This window comes from Lithobates pipiens, unplaced genomic scaffold, assembly GCF_037356315.1.
Source record: "Lithobates pipiens isolate NorthernLeopardFrog02 unplaced genomic scaffold, aLitPip1_a1.2 Scaffold_23, whole genome shotgun sequence".
NCBI classification, from domain to species: Eukaryota; Metazoa; Chordata; class Amphibia; order Anura; family Ranidae; genus Lithobates; species Lithobates pipiens.
Genome location: NW_027507785.1, coordinates 82099716 through 82114837, shown reverse-complemented (window position 1 = coordinate 82114837; position 15122 = coordinate 82099716). Strand labels below are relative to the sequence as shown.

The 15122-nt window shown below is 43.0% G+C and overlaps 1 protein-coding gene across 1 annotated transcript in view; it reads left to right on the top strand.

The window, feature by feature from the left end:
• ADAMTS9 (ADAM metallopeptidase with thrombospondin type 1 motif 9) overlaps nt 1-15122 on the top strand; it is a 357655-nt gene that overhangs the window by 237354 nt on the left and 105179 nt on the right. The window contains exon 29 of the mRNA XM_077451954.1: nt 9771-9938. Within this exon, the coding sequence (XP_077308080.1) occupies nt 9771-9938 (168 nt within the window). The remainder of the gene's footprint in view (nt 1-9770; nt 9939-15122) is intronic.

Genomic DNA, 15122 nt, shown 5'->3' with positions numbered 1-15122 from the left:
GCTCAGCATCCAGGGCTCATAAATTACTGTGCTTTAACTGTCATGCTGTTTTCTCTACATATGGCACGCACATGCTGAAAAAAGGTATCCTGTATCCAATCTTACTGCGCATACCTGGAAAAAAAAAGAAACATTGTTATTTTCAAGAGAACACATTTTTATTAGATTTGTCAAGTACATTGTAAACACATAGAGGTATTTTGGTGCATATGAATCTTAGAAGTTCCCCATTAAACTCTCAGACCCCACTTACCCAGGGAAGGTGTTATAATGAAGTACTGCAGGTCTTGTCCAAATAAACTGGTAACATGTTTAGAGGAATCAAAGTAATGTTAAAACAGTATAATATGCACTCTAAGGAGCCACATAATACCTTTGCAGAGCCATCTCCCAAATCTACCCCTGAAGCCCCCTGAGGACCCTGCATGCAAACATTATCAGTAAAACAGAAAATGCTAAACCACTTGGCTACGCTTCAGCAGCACTGCCTCTCTTTTTACCAGTCCCTCTGACTGTATTGCTCAGCTCTCCTGGTTCTCTTGGCTCAGTCAGTCTTAGTTACGGCACCTTGCTGCACAGGCCCACTTGAGGCCTCTGAATAGGGGTTCTTCTGATACCCTCTGGCTCTCTCACTCCTCTGAGGCCTACAAATCTCATCAGTCCTCTGTCTCCTTGCTGCCTTAGCTCTCCCAGTCTCCCAGACGCTCTCAACTGTCCCAGCTCTGTCAGTCTGATAGGCATGGAATCCCTCCCCCATGGAGTACAGTCTCCTCAGTAGAGCGCCCTTGTCTCCAGACAGGATCACACACCTGTCTTCAAAAAGGAGCACACCTCCCCCCTGGCTGGAGCCCTGAGGTATACCCAAGCCTTCATTTTAAGGGTTGTGTGCACCTGGACACACATCTTTTTGGTCTTCAAGAAGATCTATACACTGGTTTGGAGGTGTCTTCCCTCCCAAAGCACTTTGAAATGTTCAAACTACAGAGCCCAATCCAGAAATACCAAAATCCGGAGAAAGGTGTAAAAGCAGTTTTCTCTGCTCATAAACAATACTCCGGAGTATGGCATCATAAAAAGTGTGAACCCTACATACTTTTTACAATCATTTACACAGTGGTTGAGCCTCACATTGTCACATCCTTTATGAGCTTGTGTAGCATCCTCCTCCAATTAATATAGATTGTCACCTCTGCTTTGTAACTTTAACAGTCTTCACCTGTTAGGTAAGTCAGGCACTGTTGTTGGGTAAGAAGATCTGGCTTGCAGTTGGGTTTCCAGTTCATCCAAAAGTAGTTCTATAGGGTTGAGGTCAGAGCTCTGTAGTGACCACTTTAGTTCTTCCACAAACTCGTGAAACTATCTCTTTATGGAGCTGGCTTTATGCACAGAGGCTGGGGAGAGTATCAGAACCTGGAAAGTAATGGCTGTCTAAAATGCCTTGCTGTAATACTGAAGGACCGTTCACAAAAAAAAAAAAAAACACACATCTGAACGTGTTGATTTCTGTCAACATACTTCTATATAGAGTCTTTCTGGTTTGAAAAATACTACAGTCATCTTTCTAAGTATCTTCACATATGGCCAAATGTATGGTATTGGCTGGAGTTGGGGCAGGGTTTGACTGTTACATTTGACACTGCCATGACTAGCTAAATTCAGCCTATAAGTCAAGCAGCAGTTATAAACCCAAGTGAACTCTCTTCTGTGTATACCTGTAGATAATCTATGAAAGCAGCCTTTCATTGGAGATCAGTGGGGATAAAAGCAATTTATCCAGGGTCAGTGGGGATAATGCCACTTACATCTAGGGCCAGTGGTGGTCAGTATGCCACACAGCTAAAAAGATCATTGGTGCCATGTAGTCAACTCTGCCAAGTGGCTTGGCTCTGGAACAATCCAGGTACCATGAAATGGAAGGTAAATCATCCACAGTCCAAGAAATCATGAGCAACCTCTGGAGGAATAAGAGGGCTCCCTGAAACCTGGTTATAAATGGCTGTATTAGAGTGTAAAACCGCCATCTCCTCCTCTTTTCCCCTCCTTCTCTTGGGGCATCTATCCGTACAGATTGTTATGTACTCATAAAGCCCAGTAGGCTGAGACTATCTCATCCACAAGTGGATATTGAGTCATTACAGTTCATGTATAACTAAAATTCAGTAGTTGAGACGTTCACTTACAAGGAAAAATATTTTAGCTTGCCAGTAATGGTTTTCTTTTAAACAGTACTAATTGCCTGGCTTCTATGCGGATTATCCAAATTTAACTGTAGCTGTAACTTTTTTTCGTTTTTGTGCAAAATTGAGATTTGAGATTCTCTGTCAAGTCTTTAGTGATGTTCTTAACCCTACATAAGAGATATAACCTCACTTCCAGTCTTGTTAAAGCAGCATAATAAATGGAGGGAGAGGTTGGCAATAGGACAGGGAGACACAGACAGTAATAATAACCTGACAAAGGTTCAAATTCTTACCCATGTTATGACAAAAAATGTAGCATTTTGTCTTAGGCTGGGTTGTCACTTATGTGAATTGGATGCGGATTCCCCACATCCAATTCGCATGACAGGAGAATGTGCCTGGCTCGCATTGGAGCTGGTTCACACACCTCCAGGGCGGCTACGGTCTGCACTGGAAAAGGGTCCTGTGCGTCTTTGGTTCTGATTCTGGTCCAAATTCAGGCAAAAATTCTGACCTGATTTGCACCTGAAATGGAAAACAGGGACACACTGGACCCCATGGCTGCAGCTAGTGTGACCCCAGCCTTATGCCGCGTACACACGATCGGACATTCCGACAAGAAAATCCATGGGATTTTTTCTGACGGATGTTGGCTCAAACTTGTCTTGCATACACACGGTCACACAATGTTGTTGGAAATTCCGAACGCTGAGAACGCGGTGACGTACGACGAGCCGAGAAAATTGAATTTCAGTAGCCAGTGCGGCTCTTCTGCTTGATTCCGAGCATGTGTAGAACTTTGTGCATTGGAATTGTGTATACACGATCGGAATTTCTGACAACAGATTTTGTTGTCGGAAAATTTGAGATCCAGATCTCAAATTTTGTGTCTCGGAAATTCCGATGGAAAATGTCTGATGGAGCCTACACACGGTCAGAATTTTCCGACAAAAAGCTCCCATCGAACATTTTCCGTCGGAAAACCCGACCTTGTGTACGCAGCATTAGTCTTTCTCCCCAATGGAGCGATTTTTCATCACTTCCTGTGCCAATAGAAAATGAGGCTGAAAACGAGCACACCAGCTCTAGCCGGTGTCTTTGGTCCTGATTGGACAGATTGATAGAAGCGCAGCCATTGGCTCCTGCTGCTATCAATCTAATCCAATCTGAAACTTTAAAAATAAGTGCCTATATTGTTTGAAAGATCCAGTAATACTCTTTCTCACCATGCTCTGCCCTCTTCTTTTTGGCAGTAAAGATTAACTGATGTTCAGGGGCTCTGGGCTTCAGCAAAATGGCAGAATCCAGCAGGAAGAAACAGGAGCGGTGCTGGAGAAAATTTACAGCACACACTAATTTTGGAAGAGCTCACAGTCTGACCAATCCTATAAGCATAGATTTCCTTTCAAAGTTCACCTTTACCTGTAAGTTAAGGTGAAATGGCCAAGCATGATGACGCAAAAGTCCCAGATAAATCTATTCCTCACTTAATCAGCAAATGAATATACATGGTAGGAAGGTGATTTCAATGAAAGGCTGTTCAGAAACAGTGTTAACTAATGTAAAATAAACATGCTATCTTCTCATCAACACTGTAATACATAATCCAGCTCTGCCATCTGTTTGAAATCTTTTACTGTATTTTCAGATTTTTCCTTTCCCCATTCAATTAAAAGCGCAGAAAGGCACTGTTACCGCTGTCGGCATTTGCCCAATTCCAATCCTGTTTGTTTTGTTTAAGGGTTTTGACTAGAAAGGAAGAAACAGATTAGGGGAAGTGGAAACATATTGGATTCAGCTGAATGATGAATGGACCGAATGTGTACCGTCTCTGAGGACCTAAACTTTATTTTTTTTATCAAAGACGGAGCTGGACAGAAGATGAAAATAGAAACTGGGTACTCCAGGGGATGTTTAAAAGGACACTACCTGAAAAGGGCACAGCTAGGGTTATGGAAATCCATTTGTTTCTAATATAATGGCAAATCCTAGTTGGCTCCATGATCTCTACGGAGAATTTATGCCGTTAACCTTTTCGTGATAAGAGGTCATTGAAGCCTAGATGCCCAGACCAATTATAGCAGCGTCACTATATCTAATGCCCTGTACACACGACCGGACTTTCCGTCAGAAAAGGTCAGACGGAATCATTGTGTGTGGGCTTCATCTGACTTTTTATTTCTAAAATTCTGACGGACTTTAGAAATAGAACATGTTTCAAATCTTTCCGCTGGAACCAGTTCCTATCGAGAAAACCACTCGTCTGTATGCTGTTCCGACTGACCAAAAAATATGCAAGCGCAGCTATTGGCTACTGGCTATTGAACTTCCTTTTTCTAGTCCCGTCGTACATCATCGCGTTCTAAATGATCAGGCTTTGGTGTGATCGTGTGTAGGCAAGTCTGTTTCGGTGGAACTCCGTCGGAACTCCGTCAAAAAGTCCTTCGGGGTTCAGTCCAATGAGAAGTCCGCTCATGTGTACGTGGCATTAGTTCACTGACCAATAACGCTATGCCATAGTAACCTACCTAAATCATTTTTTTAAGGCAATGTAAGACTCTTATTTGGTACACAGTTTTGTTTTAATAAATGCTCTAGTAATGTTCACTTTATTACATGCTGAGAAAACAACAAAACTATGTTTCTTGATTTACATATAATCCACTTTTAAAAATGTTTTAATTTCATAACTTGCACTGTGTAGGGTGTACCTGAAATGCCAGAAATCACTGCCACGCCCTTATGGAGAAGTAGTGTGCTAAGTAGTGTGCTCTTTGATGAAAAGTCAAAGAAGGAGGATGCCCACCTGATATACCCATCCTCCCCTTTTTGCCATACCAATCCCAACATCATGAGTGCTGATATAACTTTGGGGTTGAAACATCAAGCCCTGTTAGCACTACTGTGCTGGCTGTAGCTGTAATGTGCCTTTCTCTATCCAAGGAACAGTGACAGCTAAACTGACAGGTTTGTTTGTAAACAAACCCATGTAATCGCCATGATTATCTGTCACAGTGAACAAATGATTAGCTGGCTACAGATCCCACCTCAGTCTGAACCCAGTTCAGATAAGTCTTTGGGATGCTGTCACAAGAGGGAGATCGCCCACCACTTTGCTACATGCAGCTGCCAGCCCACATGGCTATAAATGGACAGCATCATTGTCTGAATGTAACCATATGGTCATATTAGGTCAATAATGTTAATTCCTTCCTGTGTATACATGCAGCTGTGGGGTGGGGAATCTCCTGCCAACAGCTCATTAGTCTAGCAATATAGCTAACGTCTGGATTCAGACCAAACCAAGCTCATCCTTAATTGGTAAACAGTCAAGGTGGTTCTTAATTATTAGTGTTAGAACAGTACTTTTTAGTGCCTAACACAGCTTTGCACCCCTAGTTCCACAACACTTACTTGAAAAATGTATATTTATGTTATGAGTGCTGCCTGTCTGCTGGCCACTGGTGGCCCATCCATTAGGGGCGCAGGAGTACCACCCCCCTAATCCATGCATCTGGCCCCTAATCTACATGTAGGGTGCCGGGCGCATGGATTTCAATGGGGTGGCTTTTTTTTCAGCAATTGGCTTCAACGAAGGGTGGGCTTGGGGCGCAGTGCACCGTGCCCTGAGCCCACCCAGTTGTGTGACAATAGCAAATTAATATTCGCTATTGTCTTCCTAATTCTCCTCCCAGCCAATCAAGAAACGGGTTTTAAGACCCGGTTGGCTGAGAGGAGAAGCGATCGTATTGACCGCTGATGGAAGGAGGAGGGAAGCTGCCATGGTGGAAGCTTCCATAATCTGTCCCCCAGCAACACATACTTTCCTTACCTTTGCTGTCCACCACTCCATTCAGCCACCTGGAGCAAAGAAGATACCAGTTATTTCTAGGTATAAATGTTGTTTTTTGCACTAGTGCTCAGGGCCACTATTAGAATTCACAGGGCCCTGTATAGGTTACCTGACAGAGCTCCCCCGCCTCAAATGATATTTTTGCTAAAATGCATAACGGGTGGGGGGTGCAGATTCCTATCCCCTGCAGTGCAGATGGAGGGAGAAAGGGAGGAGAAGCAGGAGGAGCCATAAGAGTCAGCAGAAGGCAGTACAACTGACCCTCCTGCTCAGCGGGTGCCCAGGCCCCCTTTTTGTACTGATGGTGCCTGGGCCCGGTACAGGAGGGCTAGCTGCTGAGGGCTCAGTACTGTCACATGGGTCAAGAAGGAAGCCCTATGCCCAGGCTAAAACAACATGGAACTTACACAGGGCTTGGGCTCCTTCGCTCCCAACAGCTGAACAGAGTAGTGGGGCAGCAAAGGAAAGTATATGCTTCTGTGCAAGATGCTATTGAAAATCTGATGCAATGACTCCTTTAAGACACACATGGCGATTGCTATAGCTATATAGCTGTTCCTAAGTTACCCTAAGTTAAGCTCTTCCTGCCCACGTGGGAACAATACCATGCCGTCTGAAAATTGCAAACACCAGTGTAACTACGGGGAGCCCGTCACTGCGTGGATATAAAGGATATTAGATTTGATTTGTAATTGTTCCTTTCACGTCATTTACCAGTATATTTAATGATTACTAAGACTGTCTTCCTGTGACTGGCCTGACATATCTAATTATATTTGATCTTTCTGAACATTGTATTTGCCTATCCAATGATGCGGTTTACTGACCATACCAAATAGCATTCTTCTACTGATAAAAGCACAGCAGTGAGTGTAAGTGGCAATGTCAAGAGCAGGAGATGGGCTTGGCGATTGGGCACTTTCTATTCAGCAGCTTTTTCTCCTTTGATGTTTTATTTCTGCAGTAAAAAAAAAAAAAAAGTACAATATGTAAACTACTCAGAATAATATTTGTTCCAGCAATGAATTCTGGGACAGCTCGGTCCAAGAAAGTCATGCAGAATCTTGGTGATTCATAGAGGGGAGCAAGATGCACCATGCTGAGCAGGAGGCCTTCGCTACAAGCAGCTGTCATGGCTAATCTCTGTCACGACACACAACTCTTTTGATTCCAACATCTTTTGGAGGAGCCTTATAAGGAATCAAAGTGAATTTGTTCGGTGTCGGCATGCCATAAGTGTTCAGAACTGAAAATGTTCAGTGAACCTATTCAGAAAGGTTGCTTGGTGGTGCTGGGATGGTGAGAATATAGCTAACAAGATAACACAATTGTTTTTTTCCCTGTGTTGCGGGATATAATGTATCCTACTTGTTTTCCTTAAAGCGTTACTCCACTTTTGTTGAGAAAAAAAAACATTCCCCTCTGGGTGATCTATGTACATTGCAAGAATTATAACAACCTTTGTTGTAGATTCCTACCTTATTTCTTATTCTGAAGAAATCCACGTGCGTTTGTCTGTGCCTCTGTGCTCAGTGGGTCTAATGGGAGTGGTTTCATAATTATCAATCAGCTGTGGCAGCTCCACAGCACTAATGATGAAAGCTGCAGGGCCTGCATCCCTTTAGACGTGTTCCTATTGGAAAAATTACATTTGTATTGCAATGGATGCCGGAAATCTGACACGTATCTTAGGCAGACGTCTGGGAGAATTGGTAAACCAATCACACAAACAGGAAATTATGTTTGTGGGGAGTGGTCAGTACACATTCTGTACAGAACAACTCCATGTAGACATATTGCATTACATTTATAGAAAATTACAGTGGCTGCAGACTGAAAAGGAAAATTTTTAATAACATTCAATTACAATATGACTTGTATTGCAATTGTACACGCTATATTATTTTTTCTTTATTTGCTATTTTTTTTCCCCCCCAAGAAAATGGAGTTACTCTTTAAAGCTGAACTCCAGGCATGTATATATGGGAGTTGTTTTACTTGTCAAGACAGCAGAGCAAGACTGGTGAACTGGTGTTTTTCTGCTGCAGGTTAAGCAATACAGCCAGGTCACACACTCACCCACAGGCTGTGATAAGACAGTGAAGGAGCAGAAGAGCACTGATGGGCTCATCCTCTGCTCACTTCAGCACATGTGCATTGCAGCTCACCTGACCTGCTCTTAGCCATTGTACACACGGTCGGAGAATCCGTCGGAATGTGTCCTATCGGACCGTGTTGTTTATTAATCCGACTGTGTGTGGTATGCATCGGACTGATTCCGTCGGAATATCCGTCGGACTCAATTTTCCAACTTGTTGGAAATATTTCCCGACCAACTGGTTCGATCGGACATACTCCGATCATGTGTAGAGAATTTTGATCGGACCAAGTGCCACGCATGCTCAGATCAAATTCCTACATCAAAGCTATTGGCTACTAGCCTGAACTTAGTCCCATCGTAACGAAATTACGTCATCACGTTCTGAATGGTTGGATTTTTCGACAACTTAGTCCGACCGTGTGTATGCAACAGTTTCAGACAAGATCCGACGGACAAAATCCGTCGGATTTGGTTGGCAGAATGTCCGACCGTGTGTACAGAGGCTAAGGCTGCTCCTCCCTCTTCATTCTAAAGCCCCATACACACTATCAGATTTTCTGCTGATTTTTTCCTTCAGATTTACCAAAACCATATAATATGAGGTCAAACCTTAGGAGTTTCAATGTGTATGCAATCAGGCAGGCCCTGCAGCGGCGATTTTGCGGGCGGGTTTTAACCCTTTTCCGGCCACTAGCGGGGGTTAAAACCACCCCGCTAGCGGCCGCAGACCGACGGTAAAGCGCCGCTAAAAATAGCGGCGCTTTACTGCCGACGGCCGCACCACTCCAGTGTGAAAGGGGCCTACATCTCTGGCAGTGCTTAACTACTCTTGTGAAAGTTTTAATTTTTTCGCCCCACATCAACCCCCATCCACACTTTGAGGATGGAAGCTATTACACAGATCCATAGTTGGCTCCTCTCTAAATTTTGAGGGATATTGTCAACTATGAATTGACAGATGTCCAGTTTCAGATCAGTACTTTAATTACGTGTTCTGAAAAAAATAAAGGGTTTGTAAAGTTCACAGGTTTGCTATGATGTGCCTCAATATCAGACAACATTGCATAATACCATCCTTATTTTTCTTATACAGTTCCGTTATCCACCTTATGTGCTTGTGCTCTATCCCCCCAGTTACATCTTTATTATATATATTTGATAGAATAAAACAAGAAGTAAAAAATACTCTAATGCTGCATACACATGATATTTGCATCAGAATAAACTCTGATGGTTTTTCCGCCGGAGTTCCTCTGAAACGGCCTGATCGTCTAGAACGCAATGGCGTACAACACGTACGACGGGACTAGAAAAAGGAAGTTCAATAGCCAGCAGCCAATAGCTGCCCATGCGTCCTTTTTGGTCCGTCTGAACAGCATACAGAAGAGGTTTTCCCGATAGGAATTGAGTCCGTCGGAAAGATTTCTAGGTCCGTCAGAATTTTTGCAAAAAAAAAAAAGTCAGATGAGGCATACACACGATCGGAATATCCAATGAAAAGATTCCATCTAACTTTTTCTGCAGGAAAGTCCGACCGTGTGTGCACGGTATAAAACTGTTTTTGTAATTGCTTCTTGGCCTATCCACCCCGGTAGACAAGCTCAGTTGGTAATGTTTATTTTGTGTTGCCTTGCAGTGTTCTGCATCCTGTGGAAGAGGCGTTAAGACCAGAGCCACGTACTGTGTGGCCAAAGATGGAACCAACATTGAACACGAATACTGTAAACACCTGGCAAAGCCAAACACGCGGAAGAAGTGCAGAGGGGGGCGATGTCCGAAATGGAAGGCCGGAGACTGGGGAAAGGTAAGATTCTGGTTTGCTCCTGTTTTGCCTTACCTAAATGAAGTTGTGCTCATAAAATGCTTTATGTAGCTTGTTTTGTAGTGATATCAGTTTAGAGATGGGGACCCGCTATGTTGATCATTATTTGCATCTACACTGGCAATGGAGTATGATCCTAGCGGTTGTAAAACTCAGACATGAAATATGAAGAAAGCATCCCTCTATAGTTTGTACTTCAATTAAGAGCACTAGGGGGTTGATTTACTAAAGGCAAATTAATTGAGCTCTTTGCAAGTGCAGTTGCTCCAGAGCTTAGTAATTGAGCAGAAGTTTTGCTTACCTCCATCATCCAATCATGTGCAAGCAAAAATTCTGTTTTTGAAATTTTCCTTGCATGTGATTGGGTATTCTTTGCAAAGTGAAGCTTTGCCTCATTTACTATGCTCTGAAGCAACTGTCTATTTGGCTTTCATAAATCAACTCCTAAGTGTCATTTCTGCTGCTTCGTTCCTCTTCTATCAGCATAAGTCACTTCTGACATGTTTTCCTCCAGGTGATTGACACCCTCATCTCTATTGCAGTGTGCTGGGTGACCCTTCCCCCAATCAGCTCTCAGAGCTCTCCTCACTGAGCTCTGCAGAGTGTAAATTCAGCTCTCTGGCTCCTTTTTTCTGACAGCTCAAACAAGCTTTATAAATTCTGGATTTTGAACGGATGTAGAAGTCTTCAGATGCACAAGTACAGCTTATGTACAGCTTATGTAGGAGGATTTGTTTCACCTCTGTGTATCACTAGAGGAGAGTCACTTCCCTGGCTATATGTAAGCGTTTAGAACCACTTGACGTTTTTTAACACTGCATGTAGTTGCACTTTAAGGTTGGGTTCACATATGCGCACGCAGCAGCTCCAGCAGGAATTCGGTGCATCTTCATTCACTTTTTTTCAGAGCCGATTTCAGATCCGATTTCAGTCCAAATTTTTGGCTGAATTCAGACCTGAAACGGACCAAAAGACGAACAGCGTTCCTGTGCAAATCACATCAAAGCCGCTGTAGAGATATGTGATCTGGCTCCATAGAGAGCCGGTCACAATCTTCTGCTATTGCAAATTGGATAAGGAGAACCCACATCCAATTTGCACTAGTTTGAACCCAGCCTAAATACCGGCATACCCCACTTTTAAGTACACATTGGGCTTTATTTACTAAAGCTGGAACGTGCAAAATCAGGTTCACTTCTGCATAGAAACCAATGAGCTTCCAGGTTTTATTACCAAAGCTTAATTGAACCAGCTGGGGTTAGAAGCTCATTGGTTTCTATGCAGAAGTGAGCCTGATTTAGCATTTTCCAGCTTTAGTAAATAAATCCCATTGTGTCCTTAAAAGTGGGGTATGCCTGTATTGTTTTTCTGTCTGTCTGTAATTCAGATTTAACCTCCCTGGCGGTACGATTATTTCGGATTTTAGGTGCTAAAAGCGGTACCATTATTTTGCATGAAAATTAGGCGTTTTATATTGTAGTCCTGCAATTCTTAGGAATAACTCTCTTAAATCTGTCCAAACCAGAGTCTAGCAGACATCCCGGGTATGATAAAGTTTGAAAAATGAAATCATAAATTATAATATAAGAAATAATTATAAATAATTGTACCAAATAATAATATAACAATAATAAAAATTATTCAATAATGTAATCACATCAAAAACACTGAAATTTGCTCAGTTGCAGAATTGTCACTGTCATTACTTTTCAGTATTTGATGACGAATCTCCCCACAAATCGCTATCCCTCAATTCTGCGAGTGATTCTAATTTATTATCGCTGTTTTCTAGCTGCTCTAAAATCATTTTTGATGTACAGTGACAGTTTTGGTTGCTATGGACAATCTCCAGTTTCCAGGCATAAAGAACAGTTTTTATTATATAAAACTGCATGCAGGACACTGGGCAGACCACTAGGGACAACGGGGATGTGAAATGTTTACATACAGCAATGTAATCTGTAAGATTACATTATACTGTATGTTTACTGTTTATTTCACTTTTTGAATTTGGCGCCGATCTCCGTGCCCGTGCGTCGCAACGCTCGCAGGGCACGGAGATCGCCGATGTGATAGATCGAGCGAGACACGGCTCGCTCGTACAGCGGGGAGACGACGCTGGATCCGAGGGAGAAGGTGAGTATTCCTCCTCCTGGATCCAGCGATGCAGTCCCGAGTCTGACTCGGGGATACCGCTCTTGGTATAAAAAATCCACCCCGAGTCAGACTCGGGAAAACCGTCAGGGGGGTTAATATTGTGGTGGAACCTCTGTTTAGACCTTTGTGTTTTCAGTCTGCTTATGTGTAGTGCTGATATATCAAATCTGTGTATACTGTATACTTGTATACTGTTCACACAGTCTGCTGTGAATAAATAATAATACATTGTCAACACATCTTACACCTTCTGTTTTCAGAATAGAGCTTACCTACTTTTTAGGCTACATTCACACTATCATTCTGCATTTGGTTTACTTAAATGCAGGCAGAATTATCTGGGAAGTATAAACAAACTATTTGACAGCCGTGCGGGTGTGGGAGATTGGTTCCGAGTGGAGACTGTCTGCATTCGGGGTCGCTCGCCCACATCTGCATGGCTTTTAAATTGGACCAGCGGCTGAGTCCACAAAAGCTGCTGCATGCCAATAGGACTGAATGGGCTTCCTACACGAAGCATCTGACAGCTGAAGTTGCATAACCAAGGCACTCATTCACAGGCTATGATTGTCAGTGCTTGTCTGAATGAGGCCTAAATGCATTAACATGCGTTTGCATGCGTTAACAATATCTAACCATCCCCTGAACGCATACAATTCTATTTTTTCCAAAAACAACCAAACTGAATGCACCTAAAGGCTGGTAAAAGTATCATGTGAATTATACCATTTAAAGTCCAGCTACAGGAATTGCATAAAAACTATATCCGCAGTGCCCCATTGCCTTCTCCCCAGCACTGAAAGGGTTACATGCTCATCATTTACCTTACTGCTCACTCTGCCAGGCTCTGGCGTTCTCCTCTACTCTTGGCCCTTTTTTGTACTTGATAACATCACCTTTCCACTGCCAGTTGGATCATTTTATGGTACACATGCTTTGATAAATGATCAATTTCTTTTCCAATAGTTACATCAGGAATACTCGATCTATAGTCGACAACCCATTCAATTGAGATGCCTTACATGAAGAAGTGGATTTCTAGCAATAGTTAAAGGAGTTGTAAAGGCAGAAGGTTTTTTATCTTGATGCATTCTATGTGTGAAGCAGCCTCCCCAGCACCCCTCTAATCACTTACCTGAGCCCCTTCTACTCTGCAGCGATGTCCACGAGTGTCTGTCAATCAAAATCAGTCAGCCAATCAGGGGACAGAGGGGGCAGGGCTCCGTGTCTGAATGCATATACTGAGCTCTGCCTCGGCTTGGGTGACCCTGTAGCAAGCTGCTGGCTGAGGGGCCAGGAGAGCAGAAGAGGGACCCGAGAAGAGGAGGATCCGGGCTGCTCTGTGCAAATCCAACAGGCACAGAGGAGGTAAGTATAATGTGGTTGTTATTTATTTATTTTTTAAAACGAGACATTCACTTTAAGATATGATGGGAACATGCAATTGCAGGTTATCGACCATAGCCTTAGACTATGTAACAGTGGCGGCCTGTAATGCAGGGCCCCACTAATCTACATGCAGGACGCTGGACGGATGGATTCCAATAGGGTTTTTTTTTTTCTTGAAACACGTGATTAAAGCCAGAGGCTCTAATAGGCTTCAAAAAAAGGGTGGGCTCAGGGCACAGAGCACTGTGCCATGAGCTTACCCAGTTGTCGCTATTGTCACATTGGCCGGGAGGAGAATCAATCAGGAAGTGGGTTTATGAGATGCTGAAGAGGGGACGCAGAGGAAGCCGTCATGGGTGCATTGTTTGCCACCAATCCCTCCCCCCCCCCCAAAAAAAATATATATACTACCAGCCGCCACTGCTATGTAATCTCATAATCCTAATGATCCGAATAATATACTCATGAACAAAGTATCTCAGTGCTGCAGTTCGATAATTTTCTGGCAGATCGACTCTGTTTGATAAATTCTTAATCTAATCAAAATCAATCAGAGGGGAAGTTTGATTGTTTGTAGATTTAATCATTTGGATTGAGTTGTACCTCGATTGGATAATAAAATTGAAGCATATGTGGCCACCATTAGAGAAGAGGCTTCAGGAGATGAGTTGCACAGCTGGAGGGAGCCTGCTGGAGCGAAACAAATTGTAAGTATTATACCTTATTCCTCTACTACTAGAATAAATAAGCATTTAACCCTCACATTGCAGGGGGCCCCACTGCAAGGGAAGCTTTTTTGTAATTCCCAGAGTTGGGCTTTAATATTACATTACTATGCATTTAGAAATGTCCTATTGACACATATAATGCATACAGCTCTTATACAACGCTTATATATTCTCTATCTTTTGTGAGTGTTCGTTTTACTGTGTGTTTTTTTAACACAATAAACCTTTGGTAATGCACTAGGCGTTTGCGCCCTCCTGTGTGCTCTATTACAGTTATTCGTTTTCTTAAGGCTTAAGGCTTGTAGTTTCTGCAAGTACCGAAAACGACTCCTTGATCCTTTTGCAAGGGTGTACCAGTTCTGAAAATAGCAAGGTGTCAGATCTGTTTCATCTGTTGCAGCTACCTTTTATCTCTAGGCTAGTGTTCTTACCAGTAGTTTCATTCTCCATGAGTAACGTAAAGTTAAGTATATGTGTATATAATATACTCACAGAACTGGGATGTTCCCCAGCAGCCCCAGAGGGAGAGTTCACGTACCATGTCAGATGGCATCAGGATGTAGAGTGATTCAACAAAGATGTAGTATGCAGGAGCGACCAGGACTAATGATTGACTAAATGCCAAGTTTGCAGGGATCAGGGCAGGCAGCAGGCAATAACAGGGTCCGCTATCCAACTGTACAAAAAAGTGACAACCACCCCAACCTATAACTGGACTTTGCAGCAAGGTGTGCATGGAAGGGCAATGCACATCCCAAACAAAAGATTTCCCACACACTTACCAGCCAGCCTGCAAAACAACCAAATTGACCCTGTCTAACAATTCACAGTAAAAAAGAGGGTTTTGTTTGCACACATTTGCAAACATATGCGTAAGCCACAGTACAAACGC